The sequence below is a fragment of the Gobio gobio genome (assembly GCF_949357685.1).
Source record: "Gobio gobio genome assembly, chromosome: 21".
NCBI classification, from domain to species: domain Eukaryota; kingdom Metazoa; phylum Chordata; class Actinopteri; order Cypriniformes; family Gobionidae; genus Gobio; species Gobio gobio.
This window is the reverse complement of record NC_137117.1, coordinates 35957988-35985229: the sequence shown is the minus strand read 5'-3', so window position 1 is coordinate 35985229 and position 27242 is coordinate 35957988. Positions and strand designations below refer to the sequence as shown.

General features: G+C 43.0%; 2 protein-coding genes across 3 annotated transcripts in view; both read left to right on the top strand.

Moving 5' to 3' along the window:
• The first annotated feature begins 2123 nt into the window (after nt 1-2123).
• syt2a (synaptotagmin IIa) overlaps nt 2124-27242 on the top strand; it is a 109595-nt gene continuing 84476 nt past the window's right edge. The window contains exon 1 of one of the 2 annotated variants that reach the window (XM_079802953.1): nt 2124-2352. The gene's annotated coding sequence lies outside the window, so the exon portion shown is untranslated. The remainder of the gene's footprint in view (nt 2353-27242) is intronic. The other variant, XM_079802951.1, reaches the window with a different exon arrangement.
• On the top strand, nt 17584-18891 carry LOC307117270 (uncharacterized protein F54H12.2-like; the record flags this gene model as incomplete). The annotated part of the gene is made up of 1 exon (XM_079802061.1): nt 17584-18891. The coding sequence occupies one exon, from the start codon at nt 17584-17586 to the stop codon at nt 18889-18891; it is 1308 nt and encodes a 435-aa protein (XP_079658187.1).

The following is a 27242-nucleotide window of genomic DNA, read 5'->3' as shown; positions in this document are numbered from 1 at the left end:
ATGTTCATCATTGTAACACATGTAAGCTTATGGGCCAAATTATCAAATCTATAAATGAAATAAGTGCAACAGTCAGGTTCCAGAAGTAAGAATCCATGGTATTTGCTTCTGTTGAAGCCATCAGCCCACATTATTTCGACTTGGTTTTAAAATAATCAAGTTTAATAGCGGAATTCGTGGTGAAAAGGATCTTGGGGGAGGGATGGCGGGCCAGGCCCGTGCAGGGGAAAAGGACTAGGACCATGGCGGGCCTGGGCCATGGAGCATGGGCGGACCTGGGGAGTGGAGCATGGGCGGACCTGGGGAGTGGAGCATGGGCGGACCTGGGGAGTGGAGCATGGGCGGACCTGGGGAGTGGAGCATGGGCGGGCCTGGGCCATGGAGCATGGGCGGACCTGGGGAGTGGAGCATGGGCGGACCTGGGACGTGGAGCATGGGCGGACCTGGGGAGTGGAGCATGGGCGGGCCTGGGCCGTGGAGCATGGGCGGACCTGGGGAGTGGAGCATGGGCGGACCTGGGACGTGGAGCATGGGCGGACCTGGGGAGTGGAGCATGGGCGGACCTGGGACGTGGAGCATGGGCGGACCTGAGACGTGGAGCATGGGCGGACCTGAGACGTGGAGCATGGGCGGACCTGGGGAGTGGAGCATGGGCGGACCTGGGACGTGGAGCATGGGCGGACCTGGGACGTGGAGCATGGGCGGACCTGGGACGTGGAGCATGGGCGGACCTGAGACGTGGAGCATGGGCGGACCTGAGACGTGGAGCATGGGCGGACCTGGGGAGTGGAGCATGGGCGGACCTGGGACGTGGAGCATGGGCGGACCTGGGACGTGGAGCATGGGCGGACCTGGGACGTGGAGCATGGGCGGACCTGGGACGTGGAGCATGGGCGGACCTGGGACGTGGAGCATGGAAGCAGTTCTGGAAGCCATGGAGGTGCAGGCCGTTCAAGGGACCATGGCGCTGCAGGTAGTTCGAGGGACCATTGCGGTGCAGGTAGTTTGAGGGACCATTGCGATCTGCCCCAACATTTTCTTGTGCAGAGCATAACCCCTATGGGCTGGAGCCATCTCGGGAGACAAAGTCCTCTCTGGACTTGGGACCAGGGACCAGGACGGAAGTCCTCCCCGGACTCGGGACCAGGAGGGAAGACAAAGTCCTCTCTGGACTCTGGGCGGGAGACAAAGTCCTCTCTGGACAGGGGCTAGAGTTGATGTGTGCAAAGCCCAAACACACCACATAGCCATGGCAACAATGGTCAGCGCTGCACACTCTGAAGATGATTCTGGAATTGGAGACTCTTGCGTGGCTGCCATCTTGCCTTAGGGCTCAGTTGTGTTTGCCATCTTGGCTGCAGACTCCGGATATATATACACACAAAGGCAGACAAGCTTATCAAGATGACAAGGGGTGTGGTAAATGGGAAACACCTGGGAAGACTAATCAACATGAAAAACTACAAAGAACTACAAAATAAAGTGCAGGAAACACTTCAACGTAAAAGTCCAAGGACAGACTGCAGAGCACATCATGAATCTCATGAATTATGAATCTCTTTGCGAACATTAAAATAATCTATAATCATACATAAAAACTCATCCTATTAACACACACACACACACACACACACACACACACAAACACACACAGTCACACTTCTGTTCTGTTCACTGTTCTAGTTTTTGTGCTACTCTGCTTTTTCACAAATTTAATTATTGTGAAACTGCTAATATTATTGGTTCCTGTATAATTGCTTGTGCTTTTCCTCATTAGTATGTTGCTCTCTATGTTAGAATCTAGAATCTATGTTACAGTAAATGTTAACTGTTTGTTCTCTCTTCCGGCTTCATCTACCTTTTCAAATATTCTACATTTCATTCATTCCCTGTGCTTCATCTGATATTGCAGAGCTCAGCTATCCTCTCTCCATGTGTGTGTGTAAGAGAGAGAGAAAGAGAGAGGGAGAGAGAGAGAGAGGGAAAACATGAGCAAGAGTCAACAGGAATATTGCTGGACGAGCCTCATAAATTGTCTTCATCCAATTAAAGGCAAGAGCATACATTACTGTGCAGCAGCTCAGCCAATCAGGAGAGACTGCTGGTAAGTGCAGCAGTAAAATATTGAAGGGTTGAGTGAGCAGAGGAAAGATCCTGCATGTATGTTCTCCTCTGCTTCTGCATCAACTGATCTTCAACTCTGAGTCAGTTTAGTGTGAATAACGCTGGACGTCTGAAGCCACTGTGTATTCCTTAAAGGCAGCTCAAGAGAGAAGATTTTTAGACAAGATTTTCTGAGGCTTTTGGCTTGACATCCCATTAAGTTTCTCTTTGGGACACCCAGCACGTATGGTAAGTAGCCATTTTAAAATATGATGTCTACCTAAAAATCCAGTTATTTACTTGTCAGTATGTCAATTTTGCCATTTTACTAAATATTCAGAAAACATTTCATTTTAAGGCATGTTACCAAATCTGCATGGATGATTCGTTATTGGGCCAGTGCAGTTTGGACCATTGTGTAACCCCAGAATCCAGTGTTAGAACATACAGTATATACCTATATTGCAATATATCACTAAAGCGAAACAATGGTTTATGTGATTAATTTGATGGATAGCTACCAGGTATACTACTGTACAACTCTCTGAATACTTAGCTTCGACTGTATTACTGGCAGTAGTGTTTAAATGATAGGTGATATATTTTAGGGTGGTAGTAGAATTTGTTTTTTTTAGTTTTTTTTGTACCGATATAATCAATTACAAGATGTATAGCCTTTATTATTAAAACAATGATAAATAAAAAAGTAATAAAGGGTGTAAGTAACATCAATAGTTAAGATATCCCTATTAACACATTAACACATCACAGTTTCTTTGGTCCCACTTCATATTAGGCGTCTTTATTAAATTAATCATTTGATACAATGCACTTATGTACATACACGTTTTTACATTGTACGTATATTATTATAATTACCTGAATGTAATTACATCTGTAATTAATTTCAGTAACTACATCTGTATTTAGACTAACACCTACCCATACCAAACTTGTCCCTAGCCTTAAGTTTTGCAATACAGCACTAAGTAAATTGAACTTATTTTTATATATATTTATATAGTACATAGTAGTTAAAGAGACCTAATATAAAGTGTTTCTTTTTATCGAAATTATACATTAACAGTTTTTTTTTAAGAATGCCTTTTTTACCAGCTTATATTCTTTCAAGCCAGTAGAGGGCGCCATGTCTCGCAATAAATCAGAGGTGCCAAACTCAGTTCCTGGAGGACCACTGTCCTACAGTGTTCAGCTCCAACCTGAATTATTTAAGCTAACTCGAATTAGGCTAATCAAGGTCTTCGGGATTACTAGAATGCTTTTGGAGCTGGTTGGAGCTAAACTCTGCAGGACAGTGGCCCTCCAGGTTCGACATGTGCTATAAATAAAAGAAAACTAAACTAAAGTACCATATTAAGAGGTTTTTTTTATTTATTATCTTTCAGATACAAACTGATCTTTAGTCTGACTTCAGCTCTTATATACCCTGTGAAATCAAGTTAGTTGTATTACTTTTATTCTCTGTGTAGCCTATTAGCTTTGAGGTAATCTATATGCAACCTAAGGCCTTTTTTACACCTGATATCAAGATGTGTTTTGGTTGATCGGATCACAAGTGAATACATGTGTAAAATAAATACAGGTATAAAACTCTTGTCCACTTTCGACCACGTCCAGCCACAACAGACCATCTATTCTCCTCCTAGTGATCTAATGTGTAAACATTATTTAATCTTCCTCAGCTGGAGACGTTTGGTTTGAAGACAAAAAACATACCAAGCACAATGTTCTCTCACCATTCCTGATTTCTAACACACACACTCACAGCTTTCGGCGTGATTTTGCGGCTGTCAAAGCAGAGAGGAAAACTGCTGCTCTCCGTATGTTTTTTGTTTTCTTCTGTCGTGTTCATATGCAAATTGTGTAAGCTTATTTCCTCCATTAGATCAAATGATCTGAAAAAGCCCATACATGTACCTGCCCATAGACCCTCCCAAGAAAAGGACAGAAGTGGTTGAAAGTGGACAAAAGAGACGGATTAAAACACCAGGAGTAAATGGGTGTGTGTCTCCCTCGTCTACTTGTGATCCGATCGACCAAAACACATCTTAATACCAGGTGTGAACAGGACTCTAGTCTCATTAGAAACATGTGGCTCTACTTACATTTTTGTAAACCTCCAAAATGTATCTATAAATACAATTAAAGTTAATACTAAATGCAGTAAAGCACCAACACATGTTATTCCTATTAGACAATTATGATTAGAGGAGCAGATTATTGATGAATAAATATTTATTTTTGTGTGGTTCCTGCACAATACTCTGCTATAATCTCAAAGCATTTTACCATAGTGCATGATTTGTACATTAATACATTTTGCTGTTTGCGTCACATGATCAGCATCAGCTCCATATGTTTGGCTTTTCAGATGTAGTTAACTTGCTCAGTAGCTCACCTGATACAGCATTGCAATTGTGATGTGGACTATAAAACCCGAGTCACGATGAAAATGGCATGGTTGCTTTTGAAAATGTATTTTCATCGCACATTTCCTTTTGTTAACACTTTTGTTTGGTTTAGAGTACATTATTTCAATAGGCTACTTTTTTAAACCTTTTTTAAGCACAATTTAACGAACTGCTGCAACAACCAACATACATAAACTGTTTCTAGATTCACGTTTATCTGTTTCGGATAAACCTGAATGCGGTTTCAATGTCACTCACTGGACATTTCACTTTGAAAGTGTTGTAAAACAACTTAATATCATTTTGCAGAAATGCGTTTTTTTTTCCAAATTGTTTGGTTGTCTATATAGACTAAACTCTATAGTTTACAATGTATTGTTTACAAAATTATCGTTTAGTAGTTATCTGCCAATAAAACTTACACTTTTGGCCGTGTCCAAACGTTTTTAGAATGAAATGCCCCTCCCCCTTAAAATTCTGTAATTCTGACTAGCAATAGCAAGCAGCAAATCATTGTGTGCTTTGCTATGCTACTTTTGCAATACTTCATTTAGCGTTTTCCGACATTACAGTGTGGATAAAAAAGCAATTGTGGATAAGAATGAGTAATTTTCCTCCATTAGATCGAAAAATCTGGAAAAAAAACATACATTTACCCGCCCATAGACCTTCCCCTCGAAGAAATCAGGACAGAAGTGGTTGAAAGTGGACAAAAGAGACGGATTAAAAAAACAGGTGTAAATGGGTATGTGTCTCCCTCGTCTACTTGTGATCCGAGCTCAAAAACGATACCAGGTGTAAACAAGGCTCTAGTCTCATTAGATGATAAAACTTACACTCATTGCCATGTCCAAACGTTTTTAGAATGAAATGCCCCTCCCCCTTGAAATTCTGTAATTCTGACTAGCAATAGCAAGCAGCAAATAATTTTGTGCTTTGCAACACTACTTTTGCAATACTTCATTTAGCGTTTTCTGACATTTCAGTGTGGTTAAGAAACTTTTGAAAAAAGCTTGAAAATGCTAGTGTGGATGGAGAGCTTTTCGAAACGAAAATGACATTTTAAAATGTATACAGATTAATGTAGACATAGCCTAAAGGGCAATTGGCATGTCCTTTGAAATGTCTTGTCCTAACTTCCTGTTTCAATAGGGAAAACATTAATACTGCAATACTGCATTAATACTGCAAATACAACATTTATACTTTTTTAATGTGTCCCCGTTTCAGTGTTTACATTTGGGTACAGCATAATAATAACTAACTACATTTACTTATTATAGGTTTAGGGTAGGATTAGGTTTGTTTAGTGTTAGTTGCATGTAATTATGCCTAATTTATAGTCATTACTATAGTAAATATATGTAACGTATAACAAGGGGACACGTTAAAATTAAGCGTTACTAATAAAACTGCTTAAATAGAGTCCTTAAATAATACAAATGAGGTAATGGAAATCAACAAGGCAAGAAGTTTGGTCTCATTACAGATTTTAGTTCAAACATTCAGGTAAATTTTACCCAACTAATCCATGTGCAATGGGCAATCGATTCATGACAGAAAATGTACAACTGGTTTTCCTGCTGGGCTTGTTGACAAGCTGATTAATCTTGGTACAGCAAAGGTTGACTGTGCAAGTTACTACTTTGGGGAAGTGTGTAAGAAAATGTGTTTTAGTGTGTGTGTATTTTGTGTTCATAGTCTGTGTATATGAGGATGAGAGAGTGGTGTTGTGTAAGCAGTATAAAGGAGAGGAAAGTGTGAGACTATGTAGGGCAGAAGAAAGAGGGAGGAGCATGTGTTGGAGAAAGAGAGAATGGTACAGGAACATAAAAGACAGAGGGGCACTGTGGGTGAGTATGAGCGAGAGAGGAGATGATGGAGTGGGTGTGCTGAAAGCTTCAAGCACTGCGGTATGTTGCAGCGCCCAGCCCCCATTAACAGTGCAGCATACACACTCCAAACATTACTCTTATTCGTATATGTATCATACTCATGTGTTCGATATGATGTTCATAACGTGTTTGACCACCATACCCACGCGGTGCATCAAAAATACTATTCCTGTCCTCTGAGCACATCACTCAATCTGATGTGGTGTCCGTCCACATGGTGACATCCCCTGTCAAAATGTTCTATGTGTCTGAATGGCGGTCAAATTCTTTTACATTCTTTAATTGTGTTGAAGTGCTTTTAAATCATTAATGTTTGACAGTATGGCACTAGTAATGCCAAGGTCATGGGTCTTGAATCGCAGGGAACACACAAAACTGATCTTGAATACACTATTAACCCTTTCATGCTTGAATTATGAGTTATGTAAACCTCAGTCAGGATTTTTTCTTAGGGCATGGAAAACAAGATTTGATTTTTTTTTTTTTTTTTTACATTTCAAAGAGATTTTCAGATTCATTTTTGTTTTGATCTGAAGAGATACTGTATTAAACATAATACAGTAATAACACAGCAATACTGTGTATTCAACAAACCAATGAATACAATTATATAAAATCATGTGAAAACTATAAAATATTTACAAAAATATTATACATCTTAAATGATTGCAAACGAAATTGAGTTTGATCAGCAAATGCAGAAGAACTTCATCCAAGTTGAATTTTGCATGTCTTTGAAATCAGAACATGAGAACATATTTCCATCAAAAATCTGGTGAAGGTACACCTCTGTGGAAACTGCTTATGCTCCTTCCAATCTACCAGAGTATGTTGAATTACCCTTGTTGGCTGATAATTCTGATAAAAAATAACCCATTTCTACCATAGCTCTCCTCTCTGAGAAAACCTCAGACCGAAATCTACATTGATTTATTGATGATTTCACACTGTGGAAAATCTAGTGATCATGTGTTTTCAATCCATCTGAAATGAGCAGTGTTGGGAGTAATGCACTACAAATAACATGCATAATGTAATCAGGTTACTTTTCTGATGTAATGAGTAAAGTAACGCATTACGAGTAACGTGATCACGTAATTGGATAACATTTTTTATGTAATCGTCTCAGTTACGACTGTAACCTTGGTTCCCCGAAGAGGGAACAAGACGCCTCTGTTAATTGATGCTGTGGGAACGTTCTGCATGAGTGCCTCATGAAGCATGTGTAAAATCAGTCCAATGGTGTGATGGGACGTCAGAGGTGGGTGACGTCACAAACCAGGAAACTATAAAGTGTGCCCCAAACAGTGCAACGATAGCTTCTAAGCTGAAGTAAGTCGCTGACAGGCACACAGGAAGTATGGCAGGGTGAGACAACGTCTTGTAGCCTCTTCAGAGAATCAAGGTTATAGTCATAACCGATGCATTCCCTTTCAAGGAAACTCTGACTCTGTTGACGCTCATTGATGCTGTGGGAACGTTAATACCATAGCTGGCATAAAAACAAGTGTGTATTGTGAAATTGTGAAGAAAGCACTAAGGGCCCCTGGTGTAGAGCTCGGGTCTAGGTTGCAAAACCTCACAAATGTATGTGGGGAGGACCAGCCTGCCTCATCACAAACATCTTGAAGTGAAACTCCTGACAAGAGAGCCTTAGAGGCAGCCATACTCCTAGTTGAGTGGGCTCAGACTGCCATAAGGGAAGGTAGGTCTGGCCGACTCATATGCAAGAGAGATAGCCTCAACTATCCACTTGCTCATCCTCTGCTTAGATACTGGGGACCCTTTGCTAGGAGACACAAAACAGACAAACAGTTGTTCAGATTTACGCCACATAGTGGCTCTGTGGACATAAGCATCTAATGCCCAAGCTGGACAAAGCTCTTTTCCTGGTCTGGATCCTGGAAGGGAGGAGGACAGAAGGCTTGCAGCACAATAGATCTAGCCACATTAGTGGGGACCTTAGGGATGTATCCTAGCCTAGGGGGAAGAAATGCTTTGCCAGATGCAAATTCCAAGTACGAGATCTCCTATTCTTTTAAGAGATGTAATAGTAAGGAGGAACAACACTTAAGAGTCAGCAACTTGACTGGAACCTTTTCAACAAGATCGAAGAGAGCCAGGGACAGGCCTTGGAGCACCTCGGACAGATCCCATGCCGGTACCCAGTACGCCGTGCATTGCAGGCCTCAGCCTCAATGTGCCACGGAGGAAACGGGTTACCAAAGGGTCTCTCCCTAAAGACAGTACACCCAAAGGAATCTGGTAAGCAGCTATGTGCACCACATAAACCTTTAAAGTGGAAGGGGATAACCCTGCAGTGAATCGCTCTTGCAGGAACTCCAGCACTGTACCAACAGGGCAGTTAACTGGGTCCAGCTGATGACTACTGCACCAAGAAGTGAACACTTTTCACTTTAAGGCATACAGTTTCCTCGTGGAGGGAGCTCTGGTGTAAAGACACTTGGTTGATAGAGAGACCAGAATCTATGAGCTGGGCCCCCTCAGAGGACAAGCCTACAGCTTCCACAGTTCTGGGTGGGGGTGAAGTATTGAGCCCCCTGTCTGGGACAGAAGGTCCCTCCTGACCGGAATCTCCCAAAGAGAGCCGTCGAGGAGAGAGACTAGATCTGTGAACTTTATTCTTCCCGGCCACAGCGGGGCTATTAAGAGAAGGCAGACCTTGTCCCGGTGAACTCGGCCGTACAATAGCATCCAGTCCCAGAGGAGCTAGATGCATGAGGGAGAACCAGAGTGGACAGTGAGACATCTCTCGGGACGTCTCTCGAGCAAACAGGTCCACTTCTGAATGGCCGTACACACTCCACATCTGCTTCACCATTCCCCGGGCCTCAGCCCCTACCTCAACAGGATGTCTGCTCCCTGGTTTTGGCACCCAGGGATGTACGCTGCCCTGAGTTAAAGCAGCTTTCCCTGGGAGCACAGAAGGATTTTGTGCAGCAGTTGGCAAAGTGTTGTCTGTACGGATGAGCACCTGGTGGCCCCTGAGGTCTAGGAGGAAATTCTTGAGATCAAGAAAAACAGCCATCATCTCCAGGCAGTTGATGTGCCAGGAGAGATAATGACCCCTCCACAGCCCCTGAGTCAAGTAACCGTCTAGGATCACTCCCCAACCTGTGAGAGAAGCATCCGTTGTTAGCATCCTGCAATGACAAGGAACTCCTAACACAGGACCTTGGGATAGGAACCAGGGAACCACTTAAGCATTGTTGCATTACATTGATCATATGAAATGGGTTGCCTCTCTGGGAAAACCCCTTGGTCCTGAGCCACCACTGCAGGGGTCTAATGTACGGCAGGTCGAAAGATATCACGTTGGACGCTGCTGCCATCAGACCCAACAGTCTCTGGAACTGCTTTACAGAGAGTGACTGGACTAGATTTATTCTGTTCACGGTTGACAGGATTGATTCGATGTACGCTGGAATAGACGCACTTGCACCGTAACCAAATCCCATACCACGCCTAAAAAGTGGTCCTCTGAGCTGGAGAAAGCTCTTCTTTGCATTTAACCAAATCCCAACACTCTCATATGGGCGAGAACAACTTCTTGATGCCGAAGTGGATTTTCTTTAGCCGTGCAGAAAACAGCATCTTCTCGACATGCCAAAACTACAGTGTTTGAGGGTGGGTGAAATTAGATGTTGCTCGCGGGCAGCCAATGAAGACCATAGGCTGGCATTATGCAAATATGTTACAACCCTACGACGACTCGTTTCAGGCAGTTCAGAATTGGTTCTTTCTTTTGAGAGACAATAACTCCATTTACACTGCACTTTGATCTTTAAAACTTTTTAGACCTTTTACATTCACAAACAGATATTACACACTACATTTGAGGTAGGCCTAATATCCAAAAAAAGCATAATATGGGCAATTTGTGCCGCAGCGTCTTCTTTAATATACATATATTTGTATGCCAATTATCTTAAAGACCAGCAGTATTCAAATAGCAGACCACGGTCCAGTTCTGGGCCCTAGCTTGGTTCCATCCAGCCCGCTGGAAATATTTGTGCCATTTTACAGTTTCTAAAGATTAAAGTGAGCATGCAGCATGTCAAAACAACAGATCGGTACCCACCACAAGTGCTCGGTGCTACATCCTCTAATATTTTTATCTAGACCCAAACACGCTTCATTCAAGCCCCTTTCACCCTGTGCGTGTTGCTTCTCTCTCCTGCTACAGAAGTACAGCGCCACATTAAGAGCTGCAGATGATGTGGTTATTTGAACAACAGTAACAGAAACACGGTGAGCAGCAAAACAGATACTTTTGCTCAAAAAACTGCAGAAAATGAGAATGCAGCAAATACTAATTATTTGTATATGTTATACAGATGACTCAGACCGTTTAACTAAACCAGGTTTGATACAAGTTAATGCATGTTTAGATTTTTTTCCACCCATACATTTACCATTATTAATCCGAATATTATAAAACAGTGCTATAATTTGGTAAAATTATTTAGAGATGGCAAGGGAAGACTAAAAAAAACATTGAAATTAATAATTAGCTTTGTTTTGTGCTCAAGGTGAGTGTTTTGATTATTAGATTATGTTTGTTGTTGTTTGAGCAAAATATAAAACTGGTCCATACTTTTCTAAACCCTGCACCTCCAGTATGTTTTCTCAATCCCAAGGCCTTCTATGTGCCATACACTTAGGTGTATGTTAGGTCTAAATGTAAAAAAAAAAAAAAAATTATACCTTGAAAAAACTGATAAAAAATGTTTTTGGTATATGTTGGTAAAAATTCTCACTGCTCAATTCATCACTGCTTTGGCTCCAGGGGCCAAAGATTATCATCTTTGATGAGTAATTGAGTTTTTAGGATTTTCTTTATTTTACAAAGAGCTACGGCTGCCCTGACGGAAATGTATAACTGTTCCAAAAAAGTAATGTCCGGACCTCCGCTGGGAAGGAAATTTAGAGACCGGACCTCGTGGAACTTTAATTGAATACCCCTGTTATAGACTATCCTATATTATTTTTGGCATTCCAGTCATATAAAGGTACAAAAAGGAATGCAAAATATGTAATAAAACCTAACAGGGACAAACATTTTGAATAATTGCATTATTTACAGCTAGATTTATTGATGAACAGCTGCTGTGAATTGCAAAAATGAGACGGTCTGCGACCACAAGGGTTAAAAGCTCTTATCCAGCCATTAGCTGGGGTGTATGCAGTACATTCCCTTTATGATGCTTCCTGTATGTCAGTGCTTGAAGCTTTTTGTGTGTGTGTTTTCAGATGAGCTTGAATTGCACCCTTATTTCTTGTCATGGTGCTGTAAGAAGAGCGGAGAATAGTAGTAAGTATACTATACCAACTGTCAGAATTTGATTGATTGACAGGTGGGCGGGACTTCCGGTATAGGGGGCGGGACTTCCGGTATAGGGGGCGGGACTTCCGGTGTAGGCGGGACTTCCGGTGTAGGCGGGACTTCCTGTATAGGCGGGACTTCCTGTATAGGCGGGACTTCCTGTATAGGCGGGACTTCCTGTATAGGAGGGACTTCCTGTATAGGCGGGGCATCCGGTGTAGGAGGGGGCTTCCTGTATAGGCGGGACATCCGGTGTAGGAGGGACTTCCTGTATAGGCGGGACTTCCTGTTTAATAAATCATGTGATTGACATTAGGTTTTGATGTTTTTGACAGTTGGTTTTTGACCTATTGTCATAATAAATCATGTGATTGACATTAGGTTTTGATGTTTTTGACAGTTGGTTTTTGACCTATAGTCATAATAAATCATATGATTGACATTAGGTTTTGATGTTTTTGACAGTTGGTTTTTGACCTATTGTTATAATAAATCATATGATTGAATTGACATTAGGTTTTGATGTTTTTGACAGTTGGTTTTTGACCTATTGTTATAATAAATCATATGATTGACATTAGGTTTTGATGTTTTTGACAGTTGGTTTTTGACCTATTGTCATAATAAATCATATGATTGACAGTAAGTTTTTGATGACTTTGACAGTTGGTTTTGATGTCTTTGATGACTTTGACAGTTGGTTTTGATGGTTTATGACATTAGGTTTTTTTGTTTTGATGAATTTGACAGTTGGTTTTTTTGTTTTGAATGCGGTATAATAAATCATGTTATTGACAGAAGGTTTTATCTTTTGAAGTCGCTGTTATCAGAAAATTCCCCTCCCACCCTGCCACATCCCAGAGCAGCGTATATAAATGGGGCAGTGTGTTCTACAGCTATCAGCAAAGAGAAACATGAGCTACATGAGCATGGACGGATTATCAGCTCCTAAAACCCCAGATGCGGGGTTGCGCAGCAGGACGTTCGACAGTCTGATGACCAGTCTACCTATGGCGCCGAGAAAACCTTATGGGCACGTCCGTTTGACAAGCTTTCTCCATGAACTTTCGGAATGGACTAAAGGAGAATTTATGATGAACAGCAAGCGTGTAATCGGGTACAGATTTCATAAAACAACTCAAGTTGTTATACTCTACACCACCGACAGCGCGGGCGAGTTTCACCCCGGGGAAGACGCATGTCTTGTATTTCCTGAAAAAGACTGGACATTATTTTACAATTTTGTCTGGAAGGATTTGAAGGACGGCGGCGAAGAACCTCTGTACATTTCAGAGTGGGACGGGGTCACCCCGAATGTCCGGTACCGCGTGGTAGGTGACCACACTAAAAAGAACCCGGATGATTCTGTCTACATATTCTGCTGTGATGACAAGACAAAGCTCATCGAAGATCGGTCAGGGGTCGTCCTGCCTAACGAGCATAACAATCTGTATGAAATGCAATTTTTGTTCAAGTGGCAAGATCTGAGTCAGCTGGATATTATGTTTTCAATCATAAACAAGCTGTTCAAATGGTGCGAGCTGCACGACGGCTACAACAAAATTAAAGTGCAGCTGTTCCACCCTGAGAGATGTCCGCGCAGCAGTACATACGCGGCGCATTCCGCCCCCATTCACTACAGACATCCGGAACCTCGACGGTCAGCCCCTCCCAGACGTCGTTTATAAACCACAGCTGAAGCGCCACAACGTCCCCGCCCCCTTTACTGCATCTGACATAAAGTCAGCGGCCAAACCCTCTCAAGCAGCATTTATAAACCATGGCTGAAGACGGCGCTTCAGAACCCGCTCATGTGTGCAGCTGCGGCATCTCTTTCGGCAGCATTCTCGACCCTCCTGACGACAACGCAAGCGACTATTGTCTGACTTACCCCCTTGGATCATCGGACCTTCACAAAGACTGGCAATCCCCCCTCCAAATCGACTGGGACCCGTCAATCGAATACGACTGCGACGGTCCTGCTAAAACTATCAAACGCTCCAAAGACTGGCTGGACACATTGGGCTCGGACCTCGGATCACACAACCTGACTTACCTCCCCACTGCTAAAGCCGGTGACGACGCTACAGACGGATGTTTCAGCGACGTCGGATTCAAAATCGTAAAAGCAGCAACCGTGGTGCTGCTGGAACATCTCATCGGTGATAAGCTGAAGGCCGACTGCGAGGGATGTGCGATTGACCACCCCAGCCAGCTGCAACATTCCTGCCTGTTTGACCCTCCCAACTTCTACTTCGACACACACTTTGACGAGCTGTCAGGCAAGCTGTTTAAGCCCTTTTTCCATTCCATCATCGGCATTCTCCTAAACCGCTGCGGGCTAAAATCTCACCCCCAGCGTATTCAAGGCACAGTCGGGACTATTCTGCACGAATTAAAAGACGAACCATTCATCGTTGCCAAGCTAGAAGAAATCAGGTTGAAACTTCTGGACAAACCCTGCAAGGAAATAGTCTACGACGTCGTTGATCTCTGGCAAGGTCTCTCAATTGTGAATGGAGAGTGACCAAGCCCCCGCCGCGATGGGTGTAGTCTGTAGCCTAAGGAGCTGTTTGGAACTCATGTTTAAAGACCATTTCAAACATCAGATGACCGAGCTACTGGAAAAGATTATTGCGGACGCTGCCCACCCTGATATCCCAGTTGGTCATGACACTACGCGTCAGGTAAATCTCAAGAAGAATATGCCGATAATGAGAGGAATGGCTAATGCATGGGACGATTTGATTGAAAAATGTGTTGATGGTCTCGATCCACCCGATGTAATGATAGAAGCTGTTCTAGAAATGATGTGTGAATCACGCGCTGAGATCAGAATCTCAGACGTGTTGTGTACTTGTACCTACGTGGCAGATGTATGTACCGAGTTGATAAAGAAAAATGGTGATTATGACCCTGCCAAAATTACCGAAATGTATATCGATTTCATCCTAGACAAAAACATGAAGGCCTGTCGCGACTTTCTTTTCTGGTTAGACAGTCAGTAATGTCATTATCACTAACCATTTACTACATTATTATTTTTTACTAACCATTTTTTTAGCTTACTCTGTTGTATTATATCCATTTTAGCCACTGTCTACCCTGTAATGTTGTATTATATCCATTTTAGCTACTGTGTATCCTGTAATGTTTTTTTTTTTTTTTTTTTACTTACTGCTACTTATTATATCCATTTTTAGTTAGATTGTGTTATATTAACATCATTATATCCTTTTGTACTTACTCTGTATCCTGTAACGTCGTTATATCCATTTTTTACTCTACCTGTATTATTTCCATTTCACTTAGATCTTGCATGTATCCTGTAACGGATTTTTTAAAATAAAAGATTGATTCAAAATACTTGTACGCGTTATTCTTTTGCAGCGGTTGAAACGACAGCATGTCGGAGCTCATGAAAAAGGCTTATTATACACCGTCCAACCCCGGCTCTCTAGGGGGTAAAAAACGATTAAAAGACGCCGTCTTAAAAGATACCGGCGTCCGTCTAAGCGATAAAGAGGTTTCAAAATGGTTGGCGGGTGAGGATGCTTACACATTACACAAAACAGCACCTATAAAATACAAACGAAATAGAGTGGTTGTGTATGGGATTGATACACAGTTCCAGGCTGATCTTGTCGACATGACTGCCTACGCCAAGGATAATGACGGTCATAAATACCTACTGACATGCATAGATGTATTTAGCAAGTTCTCATGGGTCAGAGTTTTGAAGAATAAGAGTGGCATTGAGGTCACTAAAGCGTTCCAGTCTATACTCGAAGAGGGTCGTGTACCTCAGAAATTGCAGACGGATAAGGGAAAGGAATTTTTTAACAAACATTTTCAAGATGTGATGAAAAAGCACGACATCAACCACTTCGCCACCGCTACCGATTTGAAAGCCAGCGTCGTGGAACGATTTAATAGAACATTAAAAAGCCGCATGTGGAGATTTTTAACGGCTACAAATTCCCGCCGATACATTGATGTTTTACAAGACATTATTCAGGGGTATAACAGCAGTTATCACCGAAGTATCAGAATGAGACCCGTGGACGTCGACAAAGTAAATGAGGGTCAAGTGTTTGAAAATTTGTACGGCGATATAAAGAAGAAGAAGAAGACCGTATTTAATTTCAAAGTCGGCGACGTTGTCAGGATTTCTAAAGTGAGAGGCCCGTTCGCCAAAGGTTATGAGCAGAACTACACGGAAGAATTTTTCACAGTATCCTCATGTATTCCGCGTCAACCCCCGGTCTACAGACTCAAGGATTATGATGGCGATGTCATAGATGGGGTTTTTTATGAAGAAGAGTTGCAAAAAATAATTGTGAGTAAAAACAAATCTTTTAAGGTGGAAAAGATTTTAGGTCAGAAAAAACAGGGGAAATCTACGCTTGTTCTAGTGAAATGGCTAGGATGGCCTTCAAAATTTAATAGTTATATAGATAAAAAAACTCTGCTGGACTTGCAATCTCCTTAAAACGCACAGTCGTTAACGGATGAGACCATACGAGCGAAGGAGCATCATGGAGGATCACGGGTTCTACGTCACGTTGCCGTGCAATGCGTCGTCGTCGGTTTATCCTGAAAATCGTATAGCCAGCTATACAACCAGGTTGGCTAAAGCTATAGACTTGAAAGGACAATGGGAAGTCGGGCTCGCCGAAATCGAATATCCTAGAAGTTGGTACAACTTTAATGACGAAGATGGTCATTTCATCCTACATACGGCCCCGAAACCCCCGGATAGCAACCCCTCAAATATTGGTTTTTCTATCATTACGAAATTACACATAAGCGGAGGTTACTACGCAAACATTCGTCCGATCCTCCGGGCTATAAATCAACTCATCACACCAGCGGCCGTATTGAATCACGACGAATTAAAAAACAAAGTCTTTCTGGTCGCGAAACCAAACATTTCAGTGAGTTTCCGAGGAAGACTAGCCACTATTTTAGGAATGACTAAAAAACCTCTCGGAGGTTTAAACTATCATAAAGAACCCGATTTTACTACGGACGTCATCACATACGCTCCTCATCAATCCGACATCAATGCTGGGTTCTATACAATGTACGTTTACACGGACATCATCCAATATCAAGCGGTCGGTGATTCGCACGTCCCCCTCTTGAGATGTGTACATATAACGGGTAAAGGCAGCGACGCGGTCATTGCTAGATACGACAACCCCCATTACGCATCGATCAACAAGGATCACATCAGCAGCATCGTCATAGAGTTGAAGGACGATCAAAACCACGAAGTACCATTTTCTTACGGGAAAGTCATCGTAAAACTACACTTTAAACCAAAAAATGGTTTATTATAGACCCGGAGAGTCCAATACCGCGGACTATGTGAGCTATTACCAAAATCAGGCCGGTTCCGGTTTGCCGGGGTATTCGGGATCGGGAGTTATGTACGGTGCGGGGTTAGGAGGCCTATTCAGAGGTCTGTTCAGGATGGCCGTACCGTTGTTAAAAAGAGGATTTAGCATCGCGAAACCTCACCTAAAATCGGCTGCTAAAAATATAGTATCCGACGTCGTCTCAAACGTATTGACGCGTTCGCATAACGATAAAGCTCAAGACGGATCCGGTCTCATGGTCATGGCTCGTAAGAGAATGTCTAAGCCGCCGGGTGTGAGGAGGCGTGGCCAACGGGTGGTACAGAAGAAGAAGAAGAAAACAGTGCGCGGATCAAACAAGCGCTCACTCGTACGCAGAAAGCGTAAGAGGTCTGTTAGTCGAAACGTATCGATCAAGAGAGCCGCAAAATCCATATTCTAACATGGCACTACTCCATCGCATGTCGGGTGAATGCATCAAGTCTGAGCTGGACTTATTTTCAGTTCCGCTGACACAGACAGTTATTGAGAAAAATGGCTATTTAGAAGTAGCACCGTTATCGGCCATATCGGGCTCTGCACCATTGGAATTTTTTATCGCAGGCAACGGCGATGATTATGTGGATCTCAATAACACGATGCTCTACCTGCGGGCGAAAATCACGAAACCTAACGGGGAAGAGATTGCACACCCTGCCAAGGTGGGTCTAATCAACTACCCCGGAGCCACTATGTTTTCACAAGTCGACGTGACCCTTGGCGATCGTCTGATATCTCAGAGTTCGAGCACTTACCCTTATCGCTGTATCATCGAGAGTCTGATCAACTACGGTAAAGATACGTTGGAATCTGTCTTCAGCGCCGGATTGTTCCATAAAGACACGGCGGGTCATATGGACGTTCAAGACCCGGCAGGCCATAACGCGGGGTTGACAAAGAGATCAGGCTACACCAGCGAAAGCAAGGAGGTGGAACTACTAGCCCCCATACACAGCGATATATTCTTCCAAGAGAAACTTATGCTAAATGGGGTGGATATCAAGATACGCCTAATTCAAGCAAAAGATGAATTCTGTCTGATGAGGGCCGACGATGTGGCTTACAAATTAAATATAGTGGCCGCATCCCTATTTGTCAAGAAAGTTACTGTATCACCGCCGGTGAGACTGGCTCACGCCCAGACGTTGCTCTCGACAACGGCCAAGTACCCTGTCGATAGGGTCAGTCTAAAATCGTTCTCCATACCGGCCGGCTCTCGTGTTTCGAATCAGGAAAATCTGTTTTTAGGAACACTGCCAAAGTCTATCGTCATTGCCATGGTCGACAACGACGCATTCACCGGTTCCTACGCAAAAAATCCATTCGCGTTCAAACACTATGACCTTGAATTCTTAGCCGTCTACGTTGACGGACAACAGTACCCGGCCAAGCCTCTACAGCCCAATTTCGAAGCTGGTTTGGCAGTACGCGAATATTATCAGTTGGCGATGACGACCGGGAGACATCTTAAAGACCAACCGCTCTGTTTCGGCAGGGATGATTTCCTGAACGGATACACGCTTTACGCATTTAACCTCACGCCCGACGAAGAGTGCGGTCAGCACATTTCCCTCATCAAGTCCGGGAATATCAGAGTCGAAGCTCGTTTCAGAAAACCGCTACCGAATACCATTAATTTAATTGTTTACGCGGTATTTGACAGCATCATTGAATTGTCTAACCGCCGACAGGTACTCATAGACTACTATTGAGATGAACACGTTGCAACTCACCGCCATCATGGATAAAATTACCTGCAGGACTCATTTTCTCGGCGTTCTACCGAGCGATCAACTACCCGAAAAACCCATAAGGATCTTACCGTCGGCCTGTATCGTGAACACCGACCCTGCTAGCATGCCGGGGGAGCACTGGGTCGCCGTTTATTTAACCCAAGACGGGGGAGCGTGTTTTTTCGACAGCTTCGGCAATCCGCCCAACAGCCATCGCTTTCCAACCAGCATCAATGACTTTCTAGCAGCCAACGGTACCTACGTATTATATTCGGAGAGACGAGTCCAGGATTATTCATCGGACACCTGCGGTCAGCACTGTCTGTTTTTTCTATATCATCTAGCTAGAGGATACGGCTATGACCATGTGATGAAACTATACACCGATGATTATATTAAAAATGATAAAATGGTGTCCCTATTTGTGAAGAGATTAAGACCGTATGTTTGTATTGATACAATGTTGTCCTGCGTTCACTGCGTGCAGACATGTCTGACATATAAATAAATAAAAATCTTGAAACCATTATATTTTTTAATCGTCTTTTATTTAATCATAAGATACATATTAATGTACATACAAAATGAAAGGATTTGTTAAAATTCCAACCATTGTCTTCGATCGATAGTCGGGGATTTAAACACAGAGTCTTCGGACTCTGGAAACACCGAGCGTGATTGTCTTCGTCCCCTTTTGGAAGGTCTGACACGGGGTGGGCTGGGGGTGTCGGGTTTACTCTTTAGAGATTTAATGATGCTCCTGACCTGTTGATTCGGCACTGTAGAAAAAGGGATGTTTAATTCGGCAAAGGCGTGTAGAAACTCTGACCATCCTACAGGTCTCCGGTTATCCCGAACCTTTTGCGGTGCCGTGACATTTTTTAACAAATCGACCATGTGTGAGCCTTGTACTGCTTTACCCCTGAACACAAACTCCCCCGATTCGTTCCACGCGCTTAGTCCTTTAGCTTTAGACATCTTGTCTAATATGTATCTGCTGTTTTTCACACTTCTCGAAGGTACATTCTTCAGAACTTCATCCACCACATGCTCCTCAGCACCGTTGTCGTCTTCGACGCTAGCCGCGATCGGTACTTCATCTTTAGGAGCGGGATCGGGCAACGACTGCGTTAAAACTCCGCTCTCCCGATCGCTTTGTTTAACGATGGTCAAAAACCTGCTCAGGGTATTTGTGTAAAGTTTTGCTTTTTCGTACGGGTTCAAATCAGTGCGGAGTAAGATATTTCTCATGGCGCCGTCCAAATCGTTTTCCACGCTCTGTCGAATATTCTCGCGAACATTTTCGGTTCTCACCTTATCCAGTTGATGTTGCGGGACTAAATACATCTTCTCAGCATACTCCATCCTATCTGTTTGCTATCAAGCTCGAAAGAAAAGGTACGGCGACGCTCAGGAGCGGTAAAAGGAATCCACCCTTCTGGTTGAAGACTCGTTTCTTTGCCGCTATCCCGATTTTTTTATCGGCTACAAATTTAATTTCGGCTTTTCTCTTTCTCAGTTTTCGATACTGTTGTGGATTGACCGGAATCGTCCCGTAGAGGATGTTGAGCGCCACTTCACACAACGATAAAATGAATTCGTCGGACGCCGATTGTAGAATAAGACGCCTTTGTTTAGGAGATGCTTTATGTAGCATTTTTAACACCGGTAGATGTTTACAAAGTCTGGCGGACATGGAGTGATTTGATCACGTTCTTCTTCTTTTTTTCGGGATGTAAACCACTTGACGGTCGGAAAGCAATCCTGTTCTGAGGCGGTACTGTTCAGGAGTTTTTGCTTTATAGTCTATCATTATGTAGCCAAAAGGTTGGTTGACCGCATCGTGATAACACTCCATAAAGTATTTTGTGTTTCCGGGGTACATTTGGCGTCCCAGCATCGCTACTTGATTGACGTCCCGAGGATTTTTAAACAGGATCATATAATTGGCGTTTAAGCTGATGGTTCGGCTGGATTTACCCTGTACAAATAAATTTTGCACTATATAAATAGCGCTGAGATTACGGTGGTGCACGTACTGCGTAAAAACCCTTTGAAGCTCCAAATTGGCGCTAGCTTGCTGCATCAAATCATCCACGATGAGAAGATTTGTTTTAGTGACAGGTAACAAATCATCATCATTCAGACTCTCTGGTATTCCTTGCACAAATTTAATGTCATACAATTTAAGTACATCGTCGTACAAAGGCTGCCAACAATCATACAACCAGACAATGTTTTCAATTTTCTTGGAAATTAAATTCAAACCTTTTTCCAACAAAAGTTTCACAAAATAAGACTTTCCAGAATTGGAAGGCCCGGAGATAACACAACTAAATGGATGTTGAAGTCTGAAATCAAAATCGGAAGCATCCATTGATCCTCTGTGCATCATCTGATCAGTAGCCATAAGGAAGCGTGGTGAAATCGGGCAAAAGTCTGCGTTTATTATACACCACCTTAAACCTTTTAACGACTGATTTGTTGTGCAATGTGAGAGTCTTTTTATTCCTCACAATGTTTTCCGTGTGAGCCAGGATGTATTCGGTACTATCATACGACGTCACATAACTATCAACCAGACCAATCAGGGTATCCAGGCGGATGGCTTGGGAATTTTTTGCATTCAGCGTTATCCCCTTAGCTTTCATGCATACTTTGCCTTTAGCGGTGCGAAAGCCATACGATTTAGGCCCGCTAGAGCAAAACTCTGTGATAAAATCCCCATCGTCTATTTCGTTCGTCAGCTCGCCCAAATGATCACCGAGAGGCGGCTCCCAGTCACCGTCCCTAGACACGAACACGACGGAGTCTGTATCAGAGTAAAGCATACGACTGCTGAGTCTGTCCATCAACTCGTACAATTCCAGTCGGGCGTGGGCCGTAGTGAACGCCCCTATAAACACGTTGACGTCGCGAGCCTTACAAAAATCCTCTTTGTTGGGTTTATGCTGGACGAGAGCCACGTCATCTGAGACAAATGAGAAATACGACAAGGTGTCGGTATTACCGAAGACGATTCTGGTGAAATCTTCGGGGTCGTTCACCAGAGTTGTTTCAGGTAAATTTGGTTTTAAAGAGAACCGTCCCCAAAGCGAATTCAGACATAGCTTTGAGATAGCTCTCTGCGCGGGGTTGTGCTTGATCTTTTCGGGGTCGAGTTGAACCCCCTCTTTTTCAAAATACTCGCGAATGTAAGTTTCTTTCTCAGCGTCCGTGACGACATTAGACGGGTACCCCGACGCTTGTTGTTTCAAACGCAAAAATGTTTTGACGTATTCGACAAACAACGTGTCTGACCGTTGTGGAAAATGCCAAACCTCGTCAATCTTGGCTACCACATAACCCTTCTCGATGGCTTTTAAAAGCTCAATGGATACCCAGGACCCGGAGAGTGATCTTTCCTCATCCGTGTGGGTACAGCTCGTGGTCTGGTTTTGATTGTGAGCGCAGGTTCGGCATAACGGAAACATGAGTTTTCCTTGACATCTGTAAGGGAGAACCGGATGCAGTAATTTGCGGGGAGGGTACACGGTCGCTTTGATGAGTCCGTAATAATTTTCAATCGGTTCAAAATCTTTGAAAATGATTTGGGGGTGTTCGATCGGGTAGCTTTTCCTAGCCTGGCAGAAGGGGTAGAGGCTGGTGAAATCGAGATACCTTATTTTCTCATCTCCGCTCACTTTGTGATAGAGTTTATAAGCGTTCGTGCGACCGCCATACAAGGTTTCTCTGGGGTTCAGTCTCTCCGGGGCTGAATAACCGGCCATAAATTCTATCACAGAGGGGTCGGTCTTTTTCATTTTGATCCATTCACATTCCCAAAGAACCTCGACTTGTAAACCGTACGCGTTCTGCAGAATTTCGATCTTATCGTCAAACTGTCTCCTGAGAGCCCCATAGGGTACGCCCGACAAGGGGTGTGACTCATGGGGTGCAAAGCGGCAGCAGTGACCGTGGAAGATGCACCCCGCGTATTCTAAGCCGTGCTGCACACCGTCTTGCTGGTAGAAGCCATCTAAAAAGTACTTACCGATCGATACTTCACCGTGGTTTACGGCGTGGTGAACATCCACGTTTCGAGTCTTTTTGACATACTCGAGCCATTCGATCGAGCCACTTGAGTAGGACTTATTCTGATGGATGTACGCGTTGTTGTGCGTGAGAGCGAGGGTGTTTCTGCCGAGATAATTGGTTTTGAAGACCCCCATCGAACAGCCGGGGAGCGTCGTGAACCCAAAAGGGTCAATTGCGGTGCATTCTAGGAACGCCTGACGGTATTTCATACAGCCTTCGCGTAATAAGACGACGTCGTTAACCCCGTACGCGTACAGTTCCTGCCTGAAGTCAAACTGCTCCCCCTCAACCGTGCTGTACCATGCATCAAACTTTTCACGGGCTTTATCCGACATGTTATCGTAGTTGTAGAACTTTTTGTCGGGGTATGGTCCAACATAGTTCTCGTTTTCCACCCTGTTGAAAAGATGGGGGAAGTGGCCTTTTTCAGTCGTCGCCAAGTCTAACGCCGCGGGCATTTTGGCAAGGGCCATTGGAAAAAATGAGTAGCTATCGATGTATCGTTGGCCAAACGATTCGTCGTACATGTAAATTAATTTACAGCCTTGCATTATGACCTCAATCGCAATCCCGGCTTTGCAAAAATACTCGAGAATCAGAAAGGAGTCGAATCTGGAGGCGTAATGAGCTATGAAGCAGTAGCCATTATATCGGGGTTTTCTGAAGCGGTTGATTAGCTTAGCGATGCAGTCGGTACCCTCCGCCGTAAATTTCTTCCCTTTGAAAGTGATTGCGCAAACAAAATTAGCCACGTGGCGCCCGTTTTCGTAACGCGTTTCAAAATCGTAGAAAATATATTTCTCGCATGGCTCCTTAGGCTCTAGGGGCTGTATGAAACATTGGTGCGTCCCGTGTTCCGTCAGATGTTCTCGACAGTGGACGCATTTGTCCGTCGGGCATATGTGTTTTGCTTTCTTGTCACCCGCTTTAACGTAGTAACGCAGCCTGCATAGTTTGCAGTATTTGATAATATCACAGGAGGGGGATTCTTGACCGGGAGGAGGGTTCTTTTTATGCATTTCGAAGCAATAGCTCGATTTACAGTAGCGCAAACAATCGGGACAATGTATGGTTCTTTTAGGGAACCTGTGACATTCGGCGTCAAAACAGACATTGCAGACGTGCTTGCATTGATGGTCTCTGCGGTTGCTGTAACTTTTGTAACAAAATTGACAGACGTATGGCGAACCTAAGAAGCCTGTCAGATTCATGATCATATAATAGTGATTATCATGTAGATAGAGGAACACCGTTTTGGGATGGGGTTCGTCAGAATTACCGGAGAGCATACCATTGTGTCATAACTGGATGTAGTTTTAACTCCGGGACACCGGGTGGCACCGGAGAGCATACCATTGTGTCATAACTGGATGTAGTTTTAACTCCGGGACACCGGATGGCGCCGGAGAGTACCCGTAACAGTAACATGCTGTGTTGAAGACACTGGCTAAACTCAAGCTTTTATGTTTTTTAAAATAATCTGCAACTATATCAAATAACAGATCGATCGCCTTGCGAAACAGATAGACATCAAAACTAGTTTTTGATATACGATATCATGCACATTTAAGAGCAGTTAGCACCGTAGCACGCGCTGCTAAGCTAAACCATGCATTCCTAACAAGGGCGGTTCTGAGTCATGGGGGGACCGACAGTAACGCGATGGTGTTTTAATAAAAAATACACGGATAACGCTACGACGGGGAGCCGATTTAATGCATGCAGACTTGAAAAATATACATAGCAAACAGAATCGTAGCATAGCTGCTAACTGTCCCGGGACACTTCCTGTTATGGGAGCTCTGTCTTTTTCATAATAAAAGCCACGGGGCCTCGTATTGGTAAAAACAACAAGAAACATTACGTATTGCTTTATGTACAGAAACAATAATAATTAATACATCATTACGGTAGAACAATCCTGCAAAACATTTATAATAAACGGATATGACTAAAAAAATATATTTTAGATGGAAAAACAATAGCCATGATTAAAGCCATCATGAAAAAAATAGATATTGCCTGACAACGATTGTTTTTTTAAAAATAAAACACTGTACCCCAAGCATGAATGACTAAAATAGACATTTTTCCTGACAAAGATTGTTTTTAAAATAAAACATTGCTTCAGAAAAACAGTTTTTCCCATGCATAAATGACTAGAAAACAATAATGTCGATTTTAGTTATAGCTGATAGACCAAAGATGACTCAATGATTAAAACACTGTACCCATGCATGAATGTTTAAAACATCAATAACTCAATGCTAATGTTAGTTATAGTTGATAAATCACATCAATAGCACATTGCATGTTTAAAGCATCATTGTATAACATTATAGCATCAAATATAGAGAAAAAATACTCACCGTTCTGCATTTTGATGAGGGAGAGAGATGATGAGATGCTGTGGTCTAAAAGTTCAGTATTATTATGCATTTTTCCCCTCACACACACATATATACACATTTGTAATGGGGTAAAAAATGGAGAAAAACACGCTTGTGTCCAATAGATGGCGCCATTGCACTACGCATTTTGGGGGCTTATCTCATGACCGACCATGGCCTTTTGGGGGCTACTGAATGCTTTTCACTTGAGACTGTCACAATCAGGACGACTCCCTACGGATGTACTACTGGTAAAAGATTGTAATTGGAAAAAATAAAGACCGTGCCTGTTACACACACAGACACATTTCAGTGTTTAAACATTTAACTGATTGCATTTTGTAAGGCTTATATTGTTTTAAAAGAACAGATGTTTGTGGGAGACAGACTTCACAACACTGCCCCATTCATATACGCTGCTCTGGGCTGCGCGGGGAATTTTCTGATAACAGCGACTTCAAAAGATAAAACCTTCTGTCAATAACATGATTTATTATACCGCATTCAAAACAAAAAAACCAACTGTCAAATTCATCAAAACAAAAAAACCTAATGTCATAAACCATCAAAACCAACTGTCAAAGTCATCAAAGACATCAAAACCAACTGTCAAAGTCATCAAAAACTTACTGTCAATCATATGATTTATTATGACAATAGGTCAAAAACCAACTGTCAAAAACATCAAAACCTAATGTCAATCATATGATTTATTATAACAATAGGTCAAAAACCAACTGTCAAAAACATCAAAACCTAATGTCAATTCAATCATATGATTTATTATAACAATAGGTCAAAAACCAACTGTCAAAAACATCAAAACCTAATGTCAATCATATGATTTATTATGACTATAGGTCAAAAACCAACTGTCAAAAACATCAAAACCTAATGTCAATCACATGATTTATTATGACAATAGGTCAAAAACCAACTGTCAAAAACATCAAAACCTAATGTCAATCACATGATTTATTAAACAGGAAGTCCCGCCTATACAGGAAGTCCCTCCTACACCGGATGTCCCGCCTATACAGGAAGCCCCCTCCTACACCGGATGCCCCGCCTATACAGGAAGTCCCTCCTATACAGGAAGTCCCGCCTATACAGGAAGTCCCGCCTATACAGGAAGTCCCGCCTATACAGGAAGTCCCGCCTACACCGGAAGTCCCGCCTACACCGGAAGTCCCGCCCCCTATACCGGAAGTCCCGCCCCCTATACCGGAAGTCCCGCCCACCTGTCAATCAATCAAATTCTGACAGTTGGTATAGTATACTTACTACTGAGAATTAAGGGAGGGAGTGAGAGAGAGGGGGGAAGAATTTAATCAAATTTAGACCTCCAAGAATAGAGGCGGTAAGAATAGAGAAGAGAAAGAGAGAAAGAGGAGGAGGAAGAGAGAGAGGAACAGGGAGTTGTGGCAGGACAAACTGCAGGCACCACTGAAAATGCTGCAGTGAGCTGCATAATTAATCCAAAGGGAAGGCAGAGAGGAGGAGCCAGGGGCGGAGCTTAGAGCAAGCAGGATACCGTGCTGCTCTCATGCTTCGCTATTACTGTATTCCATTTGTACTTTAGGCTTATCACATTGTGCTACTCTGTAATATTTGGAGGATGTTACAGACAGAGGAGGACATCGCAGCTCTTCTGCCATCAATTAATTTTAAGCGATGACGGTACACACTGTCCTTTGCATGTCTGTGGCGATGCATCTCATGTTGTGCATCCCAAATGATTCAGATTCTCTCAATCATGCTGAATGGATGTGTTCATTTAGCCAGAAATTAAATGGCTGCACTCCAGTAAAGGAGTGCACAGTTAATGAACACAGTGCCTAGAGATAATCTTAAAAGCAGTTC